General features: G+C 30.9%; 2 protein-coding genes across 4 annotated transcripts; both read left to right on the top strand.

The window, feature by feature from the left end:
- Positions 1-424: 424 nt before the first annotated feature.
- Positions 425-7,128, top strand: LOC132725705 (uncharacterized). The gene is made up of 7 exons (XM_060710888.1): positions 425-873; positions 2,119-2,202; positions 3,105-3,200; positions 3,782-3,977; positions 4,108-4,185; positions 5,148-5,234; positions 5,504-7,128. Exons 1-7 carry the CDS (start codon positions 749-751, stop codon positions 6,329-6,331), a joined length of 1,494 nt encoding a protein of 497 aa, XP_060566871.1. The 5' UTR covers positions 425-748; the 3' UTR covers positions 6,332-7,128.
- A 6,203-nt stretch (positions 7,129-13,331) lies between these two features.
- On the top strand, positions 13,332-23,924 carry LOC132725704 (uncharacterized). Of its 3 annotated transcripts, none has more exons than XM_060710884.1 (11): positions 13,332-13,687; positions 14,324-14,543; positions 15,364-15,459; positions 15,926-16,039; positions 16,545-16,652; positions 16,738-16,845; positions 17,546-17,641; positions 18,612-18,813; positions 20,685-20,762; positions 21,217-21,303; positions 21,618-23,924. In XM_060710884.1, the coding sequence occupies exons 2-11, from the start codon at positions 14,407-14,409 to the stop codon at positions 22,548-22,550; spliced, it is 1,959 nt and encodes a 652-aa protein (XP_060566867.1). In that variant the 5' UTR covers positions 13,332-13,687; positions 14,324-14,406; the 3' UTR covers positions 22,551-23,924. The 3 variants fall into 3 exon arrangements, with proteins under 3 accessions (XP_060566867.1, XP_060566869.1, XP_060566868.1); XM_060710886.1 differs by lacking the exon at positions 13,332-13,687 and adding an exon at positions 13,863-13,957; XM_060710885.1 differs by lacking the exon at positions 13,332-13,687 and adding an exon at positions 14,005-14,124.
- The last annotated feature ends 1,655 nt before the right edge of the window (positions 23,925-25,579 follow it).

Here is a 25,579-nt window from a genome sequence, read left to right on the forward strand (position 1 = left end):
CCAATTTGGACTATCTATTGTATTAAATGAAGACTTTATTATTATATCGAAGTAGATAATCTTTATACATGAACACATAAATTTTGATTAAGTCGAGTATTAAGTAAGACTATGTCTGTATCTATCCTCTTAATCTATTGTTGACTAATTAGGTCTTGTAAAACTAGGCCTTTATATTGTGTTTTGATATAACATATTAATCATGTAAACAAGTAAAGAGAAATAATGTTATTGGACTTAGCCAATAGCACTAGGTTTATTTATTGAATGTTGATCAAGTGGTACAAAACATGATTTTAAGAGAGTCGTAAATTATTAAGCTAAAGTATTGATTGAAACAAGTACACACACTGATCATAGAGATTATATATTGAATTTGAATCAATATTGTTACTTTATTGTTACAATATTTCATAGAATTTTAAACGTTAATCAACTTCCGTGTCAGGTAGGAGGAATATGGATTTGTTATTGAAATGTTTATCACTGCTGTCGTTTAATTATTAAACCAAACAACGTCTACAATCTTTGTTGAGCGTTGTCTTTGGTATGATAACATTTAAGATAACTTTAAAAGAAAAACGTTGATTTTACTTTCGTTTTCGCTGAAATGAATGTAACATTAAATTAACGGAGTTCAAATAGATATTTAAAGATAAGTGTATATCTTCATCAATTTATATTGATTATGTTAATAGTCACCGGCTTCTTTTTTTAATGTTAACATATATTTAAAGAGATAATTGAAATGGGGTCGTGTTTTAGTCGTGTGAATAAAAACAAATTATTGGCTGATGAGGAAGTAAGTCATGATAATGCAAAACGGCCGACTTCACCGTCACAAGTCACAATGGCTGACAAAACACACGAAAGGTAAGGACAAAAATTTGATTACCTTTGAATTAGTTAATAATTACAGAAGTCTAAACAGTAAATGCTGGATGAGTTGATATGTATGTTCACACAAATTTTGCGAATGTCAAAAATTGATTTTTTTTGCGTGCGGAAATATTTGCGAAAGTATGATATCTTGAACTTAATACTGTTTTAATATCATTAATTGGGCAGCTACAGGTTAAGAATAGTTTAATACCTTTATTATTTATAACATTAATTGAAATATACATTCTAAGTATGATAAAGGACTTCTTTATCATATTTTGAAACATTTTTTTTGTTATATGAATAAACTTTTATGTCATTAACACATATATTTTTTTCATTAAAACATTTGTGATTTGTTAAGACCAAACTTAAACTAACAAGCAATGAGAAAAAATAATCTCAGTACCTGAACAATCAAACTTATTTACGAAAGATGCTGTATACGTATGAAAACGTGTTTTCAAGTGATAGAAAAAAGTTTGCCTTAAAAGAAATAAATTTTGCGCAATCACATATTTGCGAATAATTTCAATTCACAGCAATCGCAAATATTTCCACGTCGCAAAACCAACCACTAACACATTAAGTTACGAAAATATTTATCTTAAATGGGGACAAAAATATTTAATTTATTCGACCCATTTTGTCCCTATATCCTGAATAATACAAGAAATAAGTGAATCTTTGAGAAGTGCTTGCATTTTTGTCCCTATATATATATTACATTTAGGTTGTCACTCATGTGTTACTAATTTCTTTTTGCGCGATCTTACCGTCTTTTCCCTTTTCGGTTACTTTTCTGAAGTAACCATCGTAAGCATTTTGAAACAAATAGTCGTTTCATACATGTATTAATTGCGACAAAGGGCATCGAGACACATTTGTACAAAGAACAAAGAAACTGGGTCGTCCAATTTGTAGACTTGGCTGAAATATTGTTTATCATTATCGCCCTTTAAGAATACATGCAAAAGTAAATTTAAACAAAGTTCATTGGTTTTATTAAAGATTTACAATGTGTAAAAGCAAAATTATTTGTGAATTTCACATTTTGCAGGACAATACTATTAACTTAATGATTTACAAATGCAAATGATAATACATTTTTGTGTAACATGACTGTATCTCAAGATATCAATGACCTTGCTCTGTTGCATATCCGGTGATAGATAAGCCTACATTTTAAAGGATGGATGTTTTTCGATTTATTCCATAATCAAAATGTGTTTACAGAGAAAAGGCCTACAAAAATGAAGTGAAAAGCCTGGAAAAGCAACTGAAGGACCTTGGAACACAGAGACAGGAACAAGTTTTAAAGTAATGATATCTTTTTCCATTAGTTTATATGTTTAAGAAAATGAAAGAATTATTAAAAATGTATTGATTGTAGTGTAATAAGATTCCAAGAGATGCATTTTAGAATAAGGATATATTACAGAAATGGCATTAATCTTGGTTACTATTAATGTTGTTAATACATGTATCATATTAAGTTCTTCACGCCATTCCGGTTTTTTTCACGCCAGATTTTACTTTGAATATTACAAAGTTCAAAAACATGCACACAACTGTTAAAAGTTTAAATTTGAAAGAATACTTTAATTCCTAAACATGCACCCCTTAAACCGAGTACGTGTCACTACCATGCTTTCGAAGGTCGACATTTTTACTTACCTATGCCTTTACTTTGCTAGGAGGGGCACTTTCGGTCTTGCTTTAAAATCGCCATATCACTTCAAAAGCATCATTCTGGCTTTCAAGCGAACAACATTATTTGTGTTTGGTCTAAATAACAAATTAAAGGCCTACTATTTTTTTTTGTTTATGACTCTCAATTTATGAATAAGGACATATTTGTTTTAATCTCTTTAATAACTTGATAACACGATAAATTATTAACCTGAATTTAAAGAACACATGATGATTCATAAATGGAAACACGAGCGCGTGTTTGTTCACAATTGTAATTAGATTTCAGATCTGTATAATTTTTCGTAAATTTTAAAACAATTTCTTGGGAACGCAATCTAAATGGTAAAACCGTTGTTATCTTTTGTAACTGTATATTTGCAGAATTAACTTTTCATACCATGACATATGCATAACCTTATACATCTTGTCTTGTGTTTAAAGAGAGTTTCTGCTGAAAGTGCATGAAGTTTTGCTTCTTAATTCTGTGGAATAATATGTTTTGTTATTTATTTATTTATTTATTTAAGACATGAAAATGAACGCAAGGCACTTGATAAAACGATTTCAAAGCAAAGAGAACAGATTCGTGAACTGAAAGAGGAAAATGAAACGCTCTTGACGAGGTAAAATATATTGTGATCATTCTTTCAATCTAAACTACGGATAAATCTGCTTACTCACTAGTTCTCACTAGTTCTATCATCAGTAATCCAACGTTAGGGTTATATCATTTTATTGACAACAGAGTCAGGTCACCTATGTAATATCAATCTACGATATATATGTATTGTTCAGTTTGAATATAATTATATTTCATTGTAACAGTTATGTTTTCCGAAACTTTGTAATACTAGAAAGAAACTGGTTGCAAAATAAAAAAACAACAATTTAACATTTTTTTCCCAAAAATTTTAGACTAATTACATAATCACCATTCCAATGTATCTCCTTTCTTGTTTATCACATTGACAGATTCGTAGTTTGCCTTAATATATAAGATCAGCCATTGAAATAATATTCGTTTGCTTTTAGTTTTTGATCGGATAATAATTATATTAGATGAAAAAACTTTTTGTACCAGTTTAACAACGTGATTAAAAATATTAAAGTTCATAAAAATGTAAGAATGAAGGGTATTTTATATAAGAGGAAAGGACATAATAAATAAAAAGGGCAATGTCTTAATGATATATGTTTTTTCCAGACTTAGTGCTATTGCTAGCGCTAAGCTTACAGACGGGAATCCTAATATTGCAGACTTGAGTGATGTTAACAGACCTACAAAACTAGCTGAACAATATTCAGAACTTTATGACAATGAATGGACTGACGCCTTTGGTGTAATAAATGGTGGGCAAACGGAAGAAGATGCATGCCGTATTCTTTTAGACATGTTTTATGTAAGAATAAAAACTTTGTTTAATTCAATAAATACACAAAAACGAGAAAAAACGAAGAAAGTTAATTTTGTGTTCAATATTAGTGAATATAATTATTATTTTAATGTGTTCATTTTATATTGTTTTGCAGGTCATTTACAGAGCTTGTATCAAAAAAGCCGATGAAGATCGGGATACAGTGACAGATGCCATAAAGCATTTTCTCAATGTAAGGAAATACCTGTTTGTGTCTAATAACTAAATATATTGTTGATCGAAATTATGTCGTTGCCACTTTTGTCTGCATTTATTACAAGATTAATTTAACCTTTTACCCCATGAGCATATTGAGAAAAATGGCCGTTTTCATTGAAAAGCCTCCTGTAACAAGTTCAAACTGCTATGAAACTATGAACAATGCTTCAATACTGATGAAACTTGGCACAAATGTTGACTAGACCATGGCTTCTGTAACAGCATGCTCAGTCGTACATTTCCTGTTACAATGGCAACCGGGGGACGTCTCAAAATTGCTAAAAATCACTATTTTGCATTGTTTTTGTCCATCAAAACTGATTTCAAAGTGCTGCAACTCTCTCAATGAATTGTGAAAGAGTAAAAGGCTTACAGTGTCGGTTGCTTATCACCCTAAGATCGACATGAGGCCATTTTCATTCTGTCACATGTCCAAAATTTACTTGGCGATTAGGGGCACTACCGCCCCCCTTTAAACTCCACAAACAGAAGGGGGCACATCCCCCTTCTGGCAACCCCCTGATGACTCTTTTTTGTTGGGGTGCGCGGAAAAAGTGGTCAGTTTTTTAACAACATTTCTCAAACGGAAAACAGTGTTTGGGGTCTAATTAGGGAATTTTTTCACTGTTTGAGGCCTCAAAAAAGGGGGGGAAGCCGTCAAAACACGTCTATATCAGGGAAAAGGTTAAGATACATACCCTACAACTGACATCAAAATTGTTATTCTTCAAGAAAATATGGAAACGTTTGAATACGTTTCTTTTGTCATTCTTATGTTAGTCATTTAAAGTATTTATTTAATGTAAATATACATAATATCAACTCTCAGTGTTGCCGTTTTTATGTTCATGTCATTTAACGCAAACTTCTGTATAGTATTGGAAACAGGACCGTTATTTAAATTAAACATAACGTTTCCATGATCTTTATTTTTAGGGGCAGCAGCCGCCGGTCGAGTTATTAAAACAACTGAAAGACCAAAGAAAGAAAAATACTGCAGTACACAAATCTATTATTAAACAGGTATTTACATAAAAACCAATGTGAGCGTATTTTAATATTTAATTTGGCAAAAGGAAACAATGTGATTAAACTTTAAAAGTTTTACTTAAATTGTGTTTTTTGCGGCTAAGAGGATCGGTGATTGAAAAAAAAAAACTTTTGAAAAATTTGTTTTTACCAGTTATGCTGACTAAATATTTAATTATAGAAAACAGTGCTTGCATTTGCTAAAATGACTAGAGACGTATACTTGTACTTGTGACTATATTTATAATATCATTTATTTTCAGGAAATAAAAGAAAAAATAAAACGTACTTTACCCGAAAAAGAACTCCGAAAAGACCAACATGTTAAACGATTTTTGAACAAGAGTATAGGTTTGTGTTGGCGTATGGCAGTTCAGGATCCACCTGTCGTTGTTGATGTAAATATTGATCGATCTGATGAACTGCATGATAGTACTTTGTACAAGCCTTATACAAAATCGGGTATTTACATAGACTACATAGTATGGCCAGTATTATACTTGCACGAAAATGGAAACATTTTATTTAAAGGCATTGCTCAGTGTAAGGGTAAAAGCAGCAAAAACAGTAGAGTTCATTCTCTAATAACAACAAGAAGAAGAAAGGGACACGATAATCATTATAACAAAAACAACGAGATGTTCTATCAATCGGAAACTTCAGCTCCTTCTACGACAGAGCCTGATGTAAAATCCGTAATCGAGAAACATGACGAGGAATGCATCGACAATGAAGGCAATCAGATTTTGGACGACGAAAAATCAAACAGTATCAAATCAAAAAGGAAATCATTAAGTGGCAAGGTTAAACAAATGTTTACTAATTTGGAAAAAACATCAAGCAATGTCAAACCTTATCAAGATAATAGGACAGAAGTCTCTCATTTACCATCGGAGACTAGTAATCTCGTAGAATCAAAGGAACACACTGACGACGTTGAAACATTGATATCAACAAGAACAATGCAAGATGGCAAAATCACGAATAACAACATACTTACAAAGGACGATCCTACAAGCGATGAGAAAATAACAAAAGAACAAATGGTGAAAAACGACACAATGAATAACTTAAACCAAGTAGTATGCTAAGTGCATGTGCTAAATTAATATAAAATTGAACTGAGGGGCTATTTAGGAGCAATGCGGTAAAATTCTGAAGTTGATATTTCAAAAAACGTATATACTGTTTATATACGCTTTGTCACAAAAAAGAAAACAATGAATGTAACTGGTATAAGCTGTGACTTATAAACGTTAATTATAAAAAGATATATACTTAATGTCACAAGAAAAGAAAACAACATATTCAAGCAAAAGCACATGTTAACTGCAATAAATATCTCGTCGTCCATGGTTTTACCAACGCGTCTTCATTTCTTTGCAGTAAATTGTGATACACTGTATATTGGTACACTCATATTGGTCAACGGTTTAAACCTTTCTTAAGATAGCAACATAGTATTTTATTTTGTCCCAGAATGGTTTATTATGTTTACGTAAACTATTCATGTTTTTTTTAATAAAAGAGACATTCGCTGTTAAAACTATTTCGGGAATCGACTTGAAGGTAATTAAAAACACTATAGAATAATCACAACTTATGATGTGTCCGGGGTGTAACAGACGAATCGTAAAATAAGATTTTTGCGTATTCATTATTTTATTTAATTGCATGAATCATCAATGAATGTTTTAAGACAAGGAATACACGTACATAAAATATATAAATTCATTTTGTTTCCACCTTTATGTGCTATAATGACTGTGCTATATTTTGTGTATTACGCCAATATTTTCATCCACAAAATATAATTCATTCTTTCTGATTTTTGTTTCTGGTCAACATTGAAAAAAAATTGTTCATGTTAAAAATCCTGTAACACAATTTTTAAGGATTCATATCATTAATATGATGCTCAAATTAAGATTTATCAATATTGTAAGTTCCAAAAAGCATTCTTTATAAAGATATTACCAAATATAATATTTCATGTAAATACAGGGAGGTAGTTAGAAATTTATTTTCTATAAAGTCCGGATCAAATTGTTTAATAAGAAATGAATGCATATACATTAATGCTTACATATAATGCACACAAATATTTGCAATACATATTTTACAAATTCTCCGATGGTTGAAAATTGTTTTATAAGCATAATTATACACTCAAATAATGTTTCACTTAACAACCTCAATCACAACATACAGGATCTTTAATTGTTGTTCTTTTATGTCATGTAAAACATGTTGTTGTTTTTTTTTGTTTTTGTTTTTCTTTTGTTGTTTTTTTGTTGTTTTTTTTTTTGTTTTTTTTGTTTTTTTGTTATTTTTTGGGGGTTTTTTTGTATAGAAATGAAGTGTGTAAATGAAGTTACGAATCTAGAAAAACGAATACAGAACATTGAATAACTGTACCATGACAAAGATAAAGAGATAAGTTATCTGAACAAAACTATTGAAAACAGAAAATAAGAAGAGATTATGAATTTGAATATTTCCGTCCAAGTTAAAAACACTAAAATACTACGAAATATATATATATACATATGGATTTACAATATCTAAAAATGTTAATGATTCTTGAGTATTTTGTGAGAACAGAGTAGATTTATTAAGATACAAATTTCACAATTATATATATATACAATTCAGTCTTTGTATTTATAATTGTGTATATATTTTTTGAATATACCATAGAATATTACCATTCAAATAATTAGTTTTTTTTTCTAGAAATATATCAGTGTGATAGACATAATCAGATGACTGTTCATATACATCCGACATCAGATTTAATCATGCTATTTGTACTATTTATGTAGCTAAGTTTAAACACAGTGAGTCATTATGCCATGAAACATTCTTTTGCAGAAATCTCAAATGAAATTCTCGCAAATTACCCCATTGAAATTTTCAACAGCAACAAAATAAAAATGCCGAATCTTTGTATCCCTTATGTGTACTACTTTTTAAGCTACCATGTCTTAAATCTTATTCAGCAATGTTTCGGATGTAAAGAAATATTTTTTTTTTATATTTTAATAGGGATGGCAGCAAATACCGAAACTAATACTCGAGTACTCGATTATCTTTCCGATCTCGGATCGATGATTTCCAATGACCTTCAAAGTTTCCACCGTCTGCATACTACTTTCATTTTCTATTTATATTCATAGAATTCGTAACTATAAATTGGACTGCAAGGGAGGTAAATTAGAATAACCAATAAACAAACTTATTAAATCAACACTATATCTTACGTTTCAATTAAATTGAATGCACAATTTATATTTACGGTAATTAAATATCATCTCAAAGAGGTGTTCAATTCCATGCGCGTGTCAAACTGTTGATCGCTTCGATATCATTTTCGCAATGTTTTGATTGCAAATAGGTATTTATCAAGATACATGTACACTCTGAATTTCTGAACTAATTGTGTACACTCTTTCTAAATCGCAAAGAAATAGAAAAAAATACATTTTTTTTTCCGAGTAATTGAATACTAGTATCACTTTTGTTAACCGATATTCAGACGTTCGATCGAGTACTCGGTTAATCGGTTACTCGTTGCCATCTCTATATTCTAATTGTATTTAACCCTTTCCCCCATAAGCATATTGTGAAAAAATGGCCATTTTCACTGAAAAGCCTCCACTTACAAGTTCAAACTGCTATGAAACTATGAAAAATGCTTCAATACTAATCAAACTTGGCACAAATGTTGACTGGACCATTGCCGTTGTAACGACATGCTCAGTCTTAAATTTCCTGCTACCATGGCAACGAGGGGACATCTCAAAATTGCCAAAAATCACTATTTTGCCTCGATTTTTTCCATCAAAATTTATTTCAAAGTGCTGCAACTTCTCAAAGGATTGAGATAGAGTCAAAGGCTTTTCAGCGTTGGTTACACGTTACCTTATGATCGACCTGGAGTCATTTTTAGCCTCTCACAAGTCCAAAATTTTCTTGGCGATGAGGGGGACCCCGCCCCCCTTCAAACCCCCCTAAACAGAAGGGGGCACATCCCCCTTCTGGCAACCCCCTGATGTATCTTTTGGATGGGGGGGGGGGGTGGGCGCCGAAAAAGTGCTCACTTTTTTAGCAACATTTCTCAAACGAAAACATGTGTTTGGGGCCAAAATAAGACCTTTTTCACTATTTCAGGCCTAAAAAAGGGGGGGGGGGTCGAAAGTGCGTAGTTTCGCGTATATATGAGGTAAAGGGTTAAAGGGTGAGGAAAAATGTTAAAACTTTCGTCTTAATTTGTCCATAAATTCTGGATAACATACAAGAAAAAAGTGAATGTTCGCAATGTGCTTGTATTCATATCTCTATAAGTTTATTACATTTAAATTGTCATAGATGCGTAAATCCATAGTTATAGTTATGGGTAAATTGTTGAAAAATTGAGATAATGTTCGCTGTTTTAAAATTCAAAATGTTTAAAAGCAAAACTCCCTATTTGTGTGTATTTCACATTTTATATGAAATTAACTCAATGCAGTATATTTACAGTTTTGCCCCAGTTTTTTCTCCAATCAGAGATGCCTAATTCAGTTCAAATTTGAAAAATAATAGCCCATAAAATAATCTGTTTGAAAAAATAAGTGACCTTTTTTCTCTGATATGAAGAGCGCGAGACATGTGGTATGTGGGCGAATTATGCAAAATAGGTAGAATAACATATGGCATTATGAACTAAAGACAATACGAGCATAATTGTGAAAATGTAACAAACTAATTCAACTTTATTTAAAAAGAAAAATATCAAATAAAATGAACTACATGTACGATCTTTCATTGAATTAGATTTCAATAACAATCGGGTTGCGTGTTGCTATTTTCAACCCATTCTCGCCATAGTTACACTAATGGCCCGTAGTGTCCTCAGGTACAGCATTCCGTTGTTTCCTTTTAATACAGAGGCTTCTCAAATCGACATTTAAAAAGAAATTCAACGTGTGATATTCTACCCAAAAATAAAAATTATTTCATTCAAAACGTTTTCATTTCACATTATTACATACTTATTGCTATTTTCGAACTGGTTACGTTGTAAATGGAAATTACCAATTAACGCTTTAAATATAAAATTTAAGAACATAGGCCCAGTGCCATTTTTTTCATGTTTGTTTGTTCGAGTTCGATGTCTTTTTATTGTTTCCATCGTCATAAGTTATGTCAATAGTTAGAAGTTGCGTCACGGTGACTTCATTATTACCCTGTAAATTGCACTCCTCAAAAATGCTGCTTGTATATAAAGTCTTCATCTTCCAATAAATTAAAATCACATGGACTTAGAACAAACAATTTTCAATGTTCTATAATGGGCTATATACTATACTTAATCTAATTATAGTATATAGCCCATCTATAGCATTAAGAATAGTTTGTTTCAAGTACGTACCTGTGATTAAAATGTGCTCCGCTAACCATTGTTTACTTGCATTGAATTTACACTTGTTTTGAACTGTGCATGTAGACAAAAAACTCACGACAACTTGATTGACAGGCAATCGACATCCTTTTGGGCGATAGTTGAATACTGTATAATCACAATTAGGATATGCTGATCCGTCTTTTGACGTCTTGTCTGTGATATGCAGGCTTTATAACCTCAGATCCCCTTACAAAATTCCATTTTATTAGTTCCGCCCATTGTTTTCTCGTTTAGGGCACATGCATTCTTTTACTTTGGGACCATACGCCGCTTTTCATGGAATGAAACTGCTATGTCACATTGAAGGTTCCATGACAACCGCCGTATGAACACATATGCAGATGTTTCTAAATTCAAAATTTAACCATTTTTGTATTTAAATGTTGAATTCTGCTTAAGCCGGTTGTAGGAGGCGTGGTCGGTAACTTGCACTTTCCAGTACCGTCCATGAACAGGCTCAATCAAACCCGAGCCTGCAACATTTTACAATTTTGCCGTGTTGGGCTTTCTTTAAGGATTCTGTTTTTCTCTATTTCAGAGGGTATTGCCGACGTGCGTACGTGACTGTAAGCAAGTTATTGATCTAGTTTAAATCTAATAGAACTTATTGGTACTTTCGCGTAAAACGTTAATACTTCGTTGTTGTCCACCATTATACGATAATGGTATGGAGCAACTATACATAAACATCTAAATAATTAATAAAAATATGATTAATAGTCTTGAACTAAGACATTTGTTTCTTTCCTCGTTCCGTTTTTTGATAGGTTTTAAACCAGACCAACTTTAAACGGTAGAAGATTCTAGGTGCCGACCCGTGCAATGCAATATACCATGCACGAATGGGAACCTTGATAGAAATACAAACCTGAATATATTAGTTTCTTCCGATATGAAGAAATGTAAATGAATTGTTTATATTTTCATTTCTTTTTTTTTCAAAGAAAAAACGTGCTGTCTCTTGTCTTTTCAATCGATTTTAAATTTAAGTTAGTTAGTTAAGTCTTTAGGTGATGTATGCTCGATCCATGTGAATAATTGCTCTTGTAACCTATCTAAATCTAATTTTCAAATTTATAATTTAGCGGAAACAATAAGAATTCACCACAACACACCTTTACACAGATCTACATGCAGTTGTTTTCGCTGTGGTGCTGTTTCCGTTAGACTCGAAGGTGGAAGATATGAAAACTTTAGTCAAGAAAACCATTCTTGTCCATTTTGTGTAATAATGTTGAATCAGAAACTCATGTTATCTTACAGTTGTCACTTGATGATGATTTCAAATGTAACTTTATTCAGAAGGCGACAGCTTTAGAACAAGTCAGATAATGATACACTCGTTTATCTGTTTACACATACCTCCTTAATTAGAATGTGTGCCAAAACCTGTGTCGATATTCCTAATAGACGTAAACATAATCTTTGTAAATAATATTATATGTTATTTTGGTTTTGGAGTGATATATGTGGATATATTACCTGCTAAGATTTTATATCACCCGAGCCGTTATCCACATATATCACTCCAAAACCAAAATAATGATTTTATTACCCTTCCCCTGCCGAGTTTAGACGATTTTTTTAAAAAATCATTGTTGTTTCAAATGAAACGTCGAAATAAGATTCCCTTTAGGGTACCCCTTCATCACAACATGACGTCATAAAAATACATGACGTATTTTTTCCCGTACCTAACGAATGTAAACAAGAGAAAAGGAGTAGTCTATTGAACGCACTTTTTTGTAATTAATATCAAGCTTTCACAGGGTCATATTTGTTTTCAATACTGATAAGAATATGTATCATTACTTTTTACTTTGGTAAATATTTATCATTCGACAGTTAAAAGGTGCTTGTAAATCGGAAGTTACATCGGGTAAAATCGAACCGTACGCGCATCACCTCAGCGCGGGTACCCAACGGGGAAATTTAGTGTGTATATTACCCGTCTGGCTCGGTAATATCAATTTCTTTCGGGTGATCAATAACCAATCAAAAAGGCGGAAAAAATCTGGAAGGGTAATAATATAATATATGTTTTTTTTTTTTTAAAATAAGGAGTAAATGCTTATCACTTAACTTATTTTTTAAGTCAGTTCGCTGTTTTTAAATCCAACCTTTTTTAGACATAAGTGCCCCTGTTTTAACTACAAGGTCGTATGCGTACTGCTTTATTCTTACCTTTGTTTTCCATACGATTTGCAACTGTTTCTTAGTATTATGTTAATTGTCTGTATTTGTTATAAAATGCTATATATTTGTATGTACTTTACACATTTGTGGTCTTTTGTTATTCTGTATATCATGACTATATACATATTCTTATGATATTTTTTATGTTCTATTATAATTTTTGTATCATGTATATAGATGAGACTTTGATAATAAATAAATAAATAATATTTGTAAGCAAAAAAACATATATCAATATTTGTCAAAGTAGGGATCTATCAATGATCTTACGATCTCTTTCGATTCGCACAAGGTGTTGTGACTAAACTACCTCATTTATCAAAATGTGTTAACACTTCCAAGAAATGAAAAGTAATGCTTTCTATTTTCAAAGAATAAACTATAACGAGAATTTACGGAAATTCTTTGTAAGTTACTATTTTCGAAATGTAACGTAATGTGGCATTTAGTAGAAAATTGTATATATTAAGTAACCTGTTTTTACATAAAAAAGCTTTGTCTTTTATCTTTTGGATTTATGCGATTCTTTCCATAAGTTTATATTGTGTGAAGTCCGCAGAATTAAGTTTGAAGTTTCTGACAATCAAGTGGCTATATTTAGCAAAATAAAACAGCGCTACACCGAAGGCGCAAGTTTAAATAGAAAAAAAATTAATGGGTAGATAAAGCTATAGTCTTCATCCAGGTGTATCGGAAAACAGTGCTTTTACATTTGCCAATAGAGCGTTAAACTTTATGAATTAATAACCGGTTTAACATTTTAAGAATTGAACGCCAATTTACTTCCGCCTTTACGATTCAGGTAAGAAATATGTTTTGAAATATTCTTATACAATATAATCATACATATATTATTTGTGGTAAATAATTTAAAAAATGATTTGATAGTTGTGTTTATTTATAACTGAGATTTAGTTATTCTTTATTTCCTGTCGTTTTTAAAAAATCAGCCATTTTCCTTTTAGACATCCTAATTTAGTTCCTTGTTCAAAGCGAAAATAAACCATTTATATTTAATAAACACTTTTCAAGGAATAATATGGTTTTACATAGAATATAGCAGTATTTCTTTGTATGTATTTATTTTTGAATTTAAAATATTTCTAACTTATTATTTATTAATTCGTCATCGGAAATCGAAACGGATTTTTAAACGATTGGAGTGGCGAATTACACATGACTTATAAATATTCCCAAACTTATAACAGTGGGGAAAAACCTAAAACGAACACACGGAGTGTAAATCTATGTTTTCTCTAAAAATATGTTGTAAATGACGATGGAAATATTGTTAATTAATTTATCAATTGTGTAAAGCGGCATAATAAAATCGATTGTTCTTTGTTTGTTTATCTGTAATTAAAAGTAAATCTAAACATGTTTGTTAACACATGTGACGTACATCTTCAATTTAGCTATCATAACTAATTATTTACAGATGATACAAAATTATCAATTGGTATAAGACATGGACATTTAGAAGTAATGTGAGACCGTCAGTAATTACATGCTACGCACAAAATGGGCTCTTGTTGTTCTAAAACAGATAACGGTGATAGTAATGCTAACAATCCATCTCCTACCAGCAAACACAACAATCGGGAAAATCATGGAAAGTCGGCAAAGAAATATGAACATGCACCACCCCAGGATGTACGGTAGGAAACAAAATCATTCAGTCATTATTCAATTAAAATTTATAGTTTTGCATTTGATACAGAGGTAACTGGGGACTTATTAAATGAAATGTATCTCATTAAATGCTATAAGTAAATTTCAAATGTTATAAAAGAAAAATAGAATGTCATAAATTTAAAACTAGAAGTTATTGTTTATGTTTAACTATAAATTGTACATAGAATATAACACCTGATATGTTAATGGTTTCCTTTTAATTGATAACATTATTTACTTATATGAATTTATTTACTTTAATAGGAGGAGTTCATCTATGCAATCATATATTTTTAGAAATAACATTTAACTTAATTCATAGCCATTTACAAATACTTTTCTTAAGAAACATTTCATATTTTAAATATTTAACTTTGCAGTTAATTGTTCAATCTGATCAAAGATTGCCATAATAGTTTTATTTCAGCAAAGAGCTTTGAAAATTACAATCTTTAAAATGTAAGAGTTTAAGAAAACCCCTTAGCTTGAAGAAACCATACAAGGAAAAGCTTTCACGCTTACAATAGCAGATCTGTTTAAAATTTGTCAAATCGAAGAACCTTGATAAGTAAGCTAACTTCAAAGACAGTTTTATTCTAAAAATTTAACATTTTTACTAAGAAAAGACTACAAAAAAACTTTTACTGTGTCTTTTAGTTTTATTTAAACATTTTTGACACAACCTTTCTCTTGTAACTTAATATCTTATTTTAAATCGTATGAGCCCGAACGTAAATTAAACATTCAACTGGAAGTATGTGAATTAAATCTTTATTCACCACATGTATTACTATTTTAATTTAGAGACCATGGACATGGAAAAAAGGACAACAAACCTTATCACCATCATTCCAGAGATATTCAAAGACATACAGATGAAAAGAACGTCATGGAAAATAAGTTAGAACTGTCATTTCTAAATACGATTTGTATCTCTTGTCAATCAAGCATAAATCTAGGCAGTCAATTGTACAATCTTATTACAGTTTGTCAGAATAGTTTTTATTTCATCACAGAACTTTGAAAATTACCATCTTAAAATTGTAAGATTTTAAAAAATGCCTTGAAGAAACCATACAAGGAACCGCTTTCGTGCTTATAATAGCAGATAGGTTTAAAGTTTGTCTAATCAATGAAGCTTGATAACCCATGCAAACTTCAAGGACAGCTTTAAAATTGTCCTAAAAAACTCTCACAAATATGACGTTCACTGGGTTTTTAGTTTTATTTGAACATTTTTGACACGACCTTTCTCTTGCGTGATGATCTAATATCTAATTTTAAATACTATGAACCCGAGCTAGAATTAAAAATAAGAATCAAATCTTTATACAGCACTTGTACATGTATTACTTTTTCAATTCAGAGACCGTAGACATGGAAAAAGAAAAGAAGTAAAAAATAAACGCAGACAATCTAAGGACCATCTTTCCGGTGAAATTCAAAGGCTTACCAATGTACAGAACGACATGGAAAATCAGTTAGAATTGTTATTTGTTTTTTATAAAGTTTTAACCCATTGTTTATCAAGCATTAGCTACATTTATAACTGGCTTGGTATATTTTTAAGAATACAACTCTAATTTACTAGTAATTAATTTTATACACTGTAAAGTTTTTCTGTAAACTGACGCATTATAAGCATTGTTTGATGCCTTACAGATAAGAAGAGGACGCCAAGCCAAAAAACTCCGTCGGACGGAACTTTATGTTGCATTGTATTCTACAAGAAATATATAGTCTATGAAATATATATTCATAATTTGATATTTAACGTTTACCATTGGTGTTTCAAATTTTCCAGTTCTTGCTTTTCAACATATTCGGATCAGAGACTCACTTTCAGTACAACCATCTTTTCGATATAATACATTTTCTCATTTCAACATAAAACATGTAGTAGAATATATAAGTATACACAATATTTATTACCATATTTACAGTCAGGTATCTAAAATAAGAAATATTTTTCTTTTCTTTCACAGTTACAAAAGGGAGCTACAAGACAAAACAAGTGAAACAGCACAACTTCAAGAACGTCTGAAAAATATTCAACAGGATAACTATAGAAGAGAAAAAGAAAGGGAAGAGATGTAAGACTTATTAAATTTTGTTTTTTATCTATTGTTGTTATTTAAAAGTACCTAGCTAAATGTAAGCCTTAAGTTTTTTTTGCAGTTACAAGAAGGAGTTACAAAGCAAATCAAATCAAATATCACAAATAAAAGAACAAATGAAAAATATTGAAAAAGACCAACATGAAAAGGAAAAAGAGCGGAGAAAGAGGTAAGAAAATAATGTTTTATATTTTCTATCTGATAAATATCTCCGCATCAAAATGTAACAGACATGTATTATGTTTTAGGATAAGATAGATGCTCATACAACAAAGAATAAAGATAATGCTCCTTATCAAATTATAAGAATACCTTTAGTATCTATTTAGCATAAAAATAAATTTTACAGTTTTCTACGGTATTCCGTGAGGGTTAGCCCATCGTTCTGTTGCGATTTATCATCGTACTGTCGCCTTCTTTCAACGTTTTGTTCCAAGTAATTATTTCATAATGTACATGCTTAAGGCCGGATATAGTAAGATAGTGACAATACGTAAGGACGATGGTCACAACACGAGAGTACGATGGCAGTATGATGGTAACAGTACGACAATGCGAAGGTGACAGTATGATGGGGACTGTACGATAGACATTAATTCAGTACAATAGACTATCATCGTTTTATGTCGTGCTTCTCCACCGTACTTTTGAACTGTCGTATTGTCACACTCGTACTATCGTGTTTACTCTTTTCGCAACTGTAGTTTCGTGATATCATGATCGTACTGCCTTATTGTCCATATTGTACTGTCGTGTTTCGCGCTATCTGTTCTAAAATATTGATAACAATAGTGTGCATAATTAAATGAAAGCCGCTGTAAAATTATCACTATAATATAACTTACTGAAATCCATTTTGTTTTATACAGATATCAAATGACACTTGATTCTTTAGAGGTTAAAAACGATTCTCTTCGGAACGAACTGGAAAGGACAAAACAAGAAAAGAACGATCTCCTTACAAGGTAACTAGCCGTTATAATAGTAATATTATGTACTTCATCGAGAACATATAATTATTAAGAAGAATAGAAAACAGTGTCATCAGATGATATATCACATTGTGCAGGTGTTTTCTTACTTTTTTTACATTTATAATCCAAATATATTGTACCATAAGTAGTTTGAATTGGATAACAATCACATTTGTCGTTATAGAATTTGACAGTCACTGTAATGAAATGATATATTAGATTAAAACAGCATAAGATATATAACGATGTTTGTTTCACTTACATAACTGCGTATTTAAAGATAATACAATGTTTGTATATACATCTAAGCTGTTTTCATAAAGACACTATATTTCTTACTGCACAGGTAATGAGAGACGTATAAACAAAGTACTGAATGCCAAATATTAAATCTAAAGTTAATATTCGTATGTTTACATCAAGTTCTAAACGTCGGCAAGTCTTTTCGCATTGTAGCTATTATATTAGATTTTCAGATAAAGCAATTTAAGACAAACCAATCAAATCAGCCGTTACAGAGAATCATCCAACAAATAAAAACAACATCATCATTACAGTAAGACATGTGATTAAGTCAGCATCTAAAACGCTGATTTAAGTGTATAGTCTCTTCGGAACACTTCGGGACTTTTTTCATATTTTAGCGTTGATTCACGTTTATATAAAAATACAAGAGTGCCACCACTTAACCCATAATACCAAATAACATGCAAGTACCTGTCTCCTAAAAGTTATAAACAAAAATTGATAAAATGCCAATATCGCGATAGTTGCCACTGATTGTCCTTTTTGAAAGTCACGAGAAGCCTACCCCAACCGTTGTCGGTCAGATCCTTTTATTTAAGCGGTTTTTAAGAGCTGCTTTTAATCAAATTGTGAAAATTTGTAAGTAAATGTCACGGTTGTGTGAGTCTGTAAGAACAGTTTATACTTTAATTTTGATTTAATGAATTTCTTTAAGATTCAGCGCATTAGCGGCAAACAAATTGACCGACGGAAATGCAAATATTGCCGACCTGAGCGATGAAAATCGACCAACCAAACTTTCTGAGAAATATTCAGAACTTTACGATAATCAATGGACAGATGCATTCACTTACCTTAGTTCGATTAAGGAAAGGGGAGAGGAGGAACTTTGTTCTATACTAGTGAATGCATTTTGTGTAAGTATTGAATGTGTGGAGGGGTTAGTAGAGGAAGTGCATTTCATTCTGACCTGTTTTTTATATATACAGTAGTTATGACTATACGTCATCATAGACGATTTAAAATATACAAGCGTACGAGGTGTAGCACTTTCTTGCCGGATGGAGCTCTAGATTGCATTAAATATACTTATTTTTCCGGCAAAATGCCACCTAAAATCAGTTTGACTTCCTGTAAAATTTACAGTGAAGAACTGAATATAAGAATATATTTCATTGGTCAATTTAAAATTACAAAATGAAATCTGAGAATCTTATTGGCCATTATATATTAAAATGTTAAGACTAGTTCACACATAAAATGTAAAGGATAGTCATTTTACTTTACAGCTTAATTAGATATGCTAATTTTGTTTATAATAATCATACTTCCAAAAAACATTTTGCACTGCGTTTAGATTTCAATATATTTTCCATCCGTTTCTTTGCCGTTGTCGTCCTAAAATGATTAACACTGGCCCGACTGAATATGACCAGGACTCACCTTCAGGGTCAAATGTTTGAATTTTGCTTTACATTGAATTGTCTTTATACATGGTGACATTGACCTTGATCGCTTGATTTTCGATATAACTGTTTCGATATAACTAATTTTGTTATGTAGGAATTGGGTGTATTTAGACTTGAGCACAACTACTTAAAGAAAATTTTACAAGATCAAACTTAATGTGACATTGACAACAACTTATTTTGACATTGAAGTTCCATTTAGTGTAATATTACAGTTTCTTGCTATATTTGGCTATACATTGGCAATCAATAAATGCGTTGTCTTCATATACACTTGAATGTGCAAAATAATTCCTGTGACAAAACAGTAAAGAAGATTCAATTGAACTTGACCTTGACATAAACCCTAAAGGTCAAAGTAGTAAATTTCGGCCGTCACCTTGTTATTAAATTGTATGTATAGATTTAATTTATACTTAGAAAATAGACCACTTATGACATAACTGACATGCAATTCATTAAAAATGACGTTGACCTATACATGACATTGACTGCCAAGATCAAATTTTGAATTTAGTTAGAACAACCATTATTGATTTTTAACTTGAACAAAATGACCCATATATTGAATAATTTAAATATGACCTTGAGCTATATTTGACTAAGGCCGTCAATGTGACATAATTGCAATTTGCTTAATTTGTTATAAGTTTGATGTTTATTTACTAATTTGATTCATAATTTGACCAAACAGCATAGTTTAGAAATCAAAGATGCTGAATATCCCTGATAATACCTTGACCTATAATTAACATTGGCCGCAGGGGTCAGATATTTGAATTTGTTAAGTTGTCAAATATTTTGTTATTTATTTAGAGATTTGCTTTATATTTGGACAATAGAACCCATATGACAAAACGAATTAGTTGAATTATTCTGATATGTTTTTAACCTTTAACTGACATTTGCCGACAAGGTCTTATTACTGGAATGTGCTTAAATTGACTTTTGGTATTTCTTTTTTGGCTTGATTCATTCTTAGACAAAAATATATAATTATAACAAAACTTACATTCTAGGTAATTCAAATGTTTTCGTTACCTTTGAATTGAATACTCTTGATGATTAAGGTCAAATGTGTAAATATAAGATTTGAATTCCATTATAATTTTTCAAAATTAAATTATTATGTATTCATTAAGTACTCTTTCCTACAATCTCCCTCTAATGTGTTTGACTTTTTGAGAATAAGAAAAAGTGGAACGTAGCCTCCGCTAGGCAGTATTTTTCTAAACAATTACATAAAATGTATGTCATTATGATAATGAATATCTTCTCGATTTTAATAGTTTATGATTTGTTTTCATTTATATTTGCAGGTAATATATTTAACATGTAGAAAGAAAGCTGATGCTGACTTAAAAGCTTTTATCTCTGCTATTGATGAACTATATGAGGTAATCTTATTCATTAGTAAAAACTCGTATATAAGTGTAATTTTGTTTTGATTCCACTTTAACTGCTGGAGTAGACCTCAGGTTCCCTTTGCATATTATTTATAAGGCACAAACGGGCACCTGAATAGAACCACCTACGTTCCGTTAACTAGTTCGATAGCATTTTCATTTGACAAAAATCGAAAACCCTGGCGACATTAACTACTCGGTCACGGATGCCCCATATGCCATGTACTATTTAGTATTTACACGCTATCATTAGTATTTATACATTGAGTTTTCATAGAACATTGTCAGAAAGAATATAAATTTTATAAATACATTATTATAATATTGTTATTAGTGTTTCATCAAAATATAGATACAGAGGAGTTGTAATGCATATGATAGGGGTGAATATAGTTTTAATAACATGTTCTTATTAATCACGTTATATCAATGATTTTGCCTCCAGTCCGCCGACCTTGCAAGAGAAATGATCAAGACTGCAAAAGATAGAAGGAAAAAAAGACCCAGAATGAAGGTTGGAGAAATCAAACAGGTAAGTCAAATTCTAGAAATCAGATAAATATTCTACATTTATCTTTATATATTTTTTTTAGAGAATCGTATAATATGATATATAAAAAGAATCATCTTGATTTCAAGTAAGTAAAATATTGTGATATTCAAATGCCTAAAATATCTGTCATATAAATAAATTGTCATTGAATTACATAGCTAGCAACGTGATAAAATACAAGTAATGTAACACTTATTCTAAATAATGACGGTATGTGCCTTTAAACACGTTTTTAAGATACTGATTTGGTGAATTGATGATTGATTGAATTAATGTTTGCATTCCATTTCTAGTTATACACTTCTGAAATGCAACAAGTTATACCTTCCGAAGAACAGAAAGGAATCGAATCATTCCTTGATAAAAGCATCGAACTGTGCTGGCTGATGGCAATTCAAGACCCCCCATTATATGTAGACACAAATTTGTCACTAAGGGGCAAACCTTTCGAAACAAATTTGTTTAAACCGTATACGGTACAGGGCAAATATGTTGACTTTATAGTCTGGCCTGCATTGTATCTTCATGAAGGAGGGAGCTTATTGAATAAAGGAGTTGCTCAAGGAAAGAAACAGAAACATGAAACGCAAAGCCAGCTCTTTGATTATGTAGAAAATCTTCGAAGCCAAGTGAACCGCTTATCTCTTACACCCAAGTCCTCATCAAAACCAGATACAAAATACACCAATTACACTGTAAATGAAAGAGTTGCAACAAAATATTTACAACCAGAATCAGATACAAACGGGATACATACAGAAACATCCGCTGGAAATGCTGCATCTATTATTAAACCTGCAAAAGGTGAACCTAAAAATGAAAAATCTGCTTCAGATAATACCAACCCTGCATCAGATTCAACCAAAAAATTAACAGAGGCATCCGCTGAATCTGTTTTACAAAGAATGGAAACGAGTACATCTTCTGAAACTCATGCGCCCAAATCAAAACAAACAGGAATGTCCGCTAGAAGGGTTTCATCATTCACCAATATCAAATCAAATGCTGTTCAAGAAAAACAAGATTCTGAAAGTTCAACAATGTCATCACAGAAATTAATGGCAAAAAGTAATTATGAATCTGGTAGAAAATCAAGCTCATTCTCAACAGATGATAAATCGGACAGAATGAAATTATCGGAATGGCAATCTCACCAACAATCAGGAAGTAAACAACAACCGGCTGGAAAATATAAATCAGTAACTGTTAATAATTCAAAGATGTAAATGAAATTGCTAACACAAATCATTAAATGTATGAATAATACTCATGTTTTTTTCTTCACTTCTGAAATGAAGAAAGCATCTACTTCATAGATACTAAGTATAAGTCATTCTTCAAGCCGTTGATGAGCATATACATGCATAATTTTAAACAGGATTTTGAGAAAATTTGTTTATTAGCTTATTACATAACAGGGACCAAAATTAAAATGTCTTATCATGATACATTTGTACATTGGACTTATTCTTTCATATAATCAAGAATGTGTATTGTGTTTTAACTAGCTGATGGATAAAATGTGACATACATATACAATCGATATCCAATGAAGCAGTTCTTACTTTGTGTCAAATAATTATGATGCTTTGTATAATCATTATTACAGTTACTGACCTTGTTAACCATCTCCTTAGTTTACTATTCATTTTTTTAATACAGTATATCTAATAAAATTTGTAATGTTCCATATATTATATTTTCGTTGTTTTTTGTGGGTTTTTCTTTTCGTTGTTTTATTCTGTGTTGTTGTTGTTGTTGTTTTGTTTCCTGTTATTCGTTTTCTCTGTATAATACGCATATCGTGCATTATGAATTTAAAGCAGCTGATCTCCAGAAGATAACAGAAAAACAAACCGTTTTACAAATATTTCAAAATCTCTCTTTAAAAGCATTATTATAATAATCAGAAATCGAAATGACACTTCAAAATGTTCATATTTTATCATTTATTTTCCTGAAAATAAACAGTTCTCTATTATGTCAATGGGAAATACCTTCATTTATTATACTACGAATTCTTTCATCAAGGTTCTTTTCTAGTACCTCGTGAGTGTACGGGACAATATCGCGACCTGTGGTCCGGAATGCGCGGAATCCGGGAAGATATAAAACTTAAAGGGAAACAACACTGTTTTGGTTTGATAGTTTTAGTAATTTGTGGTATAAAACACTATAAATAATTGATTATATTTGATGATCAATTTATCTATTTAAACTTATCCTTGAAATAACATAGCCTACTCAATGACGAAAATTTATATACAATCCCGGCATATCGGATACCGGGATTTTTCCTGATTCACTGTGTGACACGTGACCATGTTTAATGAGTTATCTTCTCTCTATTCATATTATCTACATCGTTAGTAAAGTGGTAGATTATGCAAAAGAAAGACATGATACATTGACTCTTTTGTGAACATTCTTTTTTGAATTAAGATGTCAGTCATAGCGAATTTACACATTTACCATTTATTAGTAATCTGATTTTTGTTTTCATTTTACCATCTGGAGGTCAGTGGCTTTAACATATTTTTATGTAAAGTTTATCATTTTATTTTGTATCTTAAGAACTGTAAATAAAAAGTGTATCTAGATCAATAGTTCCTTTTTTATTTGCCTATGAATGCATGCAGATTTTAACAACAGAATGATGTACTGGTGATATTATGTTTATATTAGTGGTAAATGGTGGTCTTATTTGTGAAGATTCGAGGACATTGCATGCAACGAAATTTACAATGATGTATTTCTTGTCAACACAGACAACGAGTTAAAATTGCATCTGAATTAAAACAAAAACAAACCCAGGGTAAAATTACAGTGTAGGAATGACTGTTATTTATTTGAATTCCCGATATTTTTATATTCATGTAACAATGAATACTACTTACTGTGTTTCTTATTGCGCCGAAAAAGGAAATATCATTTTGACTTACAGCGTGTGTTACAAACTTTATACTTAAAGCAGGGTCGAAACCCTATCATCTGTTGGGACTAAGACATCCATAGACTCTAATTATTAGAACCCATTCAATCGTCTCTTACAATCACGCAGGGCTTAAGACCCTGATCAATAAAAACAGGGTATGATGGGTCTTTTCTTTGAATTTGATAAACAGATCCCAAACAAATGCTTGCAGCACCATTGTCAATTTGTGGTTTTGTCATAACTTCAGAAGCCTTAACTTGATACCTTTTAAGTCAGATGTAATGAATTAAGTTCTGTACTTATTAATTCGCAACGCAATAAGGGGAAAGTAATTATTACTTACTATATAATCTCATAATCATAAAGTCTTGATATCATTACTAAACAATAAAAGGTTTAAAATGTTCATTTTATAAAAGTTTTTTTTATCTGTACATGATAAAATGAACACAATTTAACATCATTATCTGAAGTATAAATTCGATGTACATACAAAATGGTTGGTCCCAAAGTTATACCAACATTATCCAGTATAACATTATCTAGGATCTATCCCTAAAGGTTTTTCGTACATGTATTGACTTAATGGTAACATAATTAGTTACTTGTGGATTTTAGAACTTCTAAGATAAAATTAACGAAGTCAGCATTATAAAATTCATATATTGTAAAAGCACCCGCTTAATCTTAATTACAAAGGAAAGAAAGAAAAATACAAATTAATCAGAAAAATACAATATTATAATGAAACAAATATCAATTTTGAAATCATTCGCATCGATTATTGAGCCGAAGTTATGAATAACCATGACCTGAATTATAGACGACTTAGAAGGGGGAAAGGTAAGACATACTTATTTAAGATAAAGTTTATAATTAATATGCCCTTGTACTACAACATGTACATATTCATTGATATATATGTACCATTAAGATAAATTCAGGTGTGAAGACGATTTAAAATTGCTTCAATTTAAACAAACACAAATAGCATGAATAGTTATGCTTTTTAAAGGTGTGGTTTCACTAATTGAAAACATATAGATATTATAATAAATGCATTTTGTAAACAATTTACTGTAACCCAATTTATATTCGCGAATACAAATTTTCGCGTTTTGCCGAGGTCGGACATATTCGCGAATATTAATTTCCGCGTTTTCTTGATTTCCGAAAAAAAATATTCGCGGATTGGAAAGTCCGATGGGGGCGTAAAATCCATTAGCCGACTATTAATCTTCAATAATTGAGGTCATTATTGGTGTCTTAAATGAAATTAACAATACGCTAGCCTTATATTGTATTGGTACACAATTCAGC

Source organism: Ruditapes philippinarum, unplaced genomic scaffold (genome assembly GCF_026571515.1).
Source record: "Ruditapes philippinarum isolate M1 unplaced genomic scaffold, ASM2657151v2 ctg4570_1_1_1_1, whole genome shotgun sequence".
NCBI classification, from domain to species: Eukaryota; Metazoa; Mollusca; class Bivalvia; order Venerida; family Veneridae; genus Ruditapes; species Ruditapes philippinarum.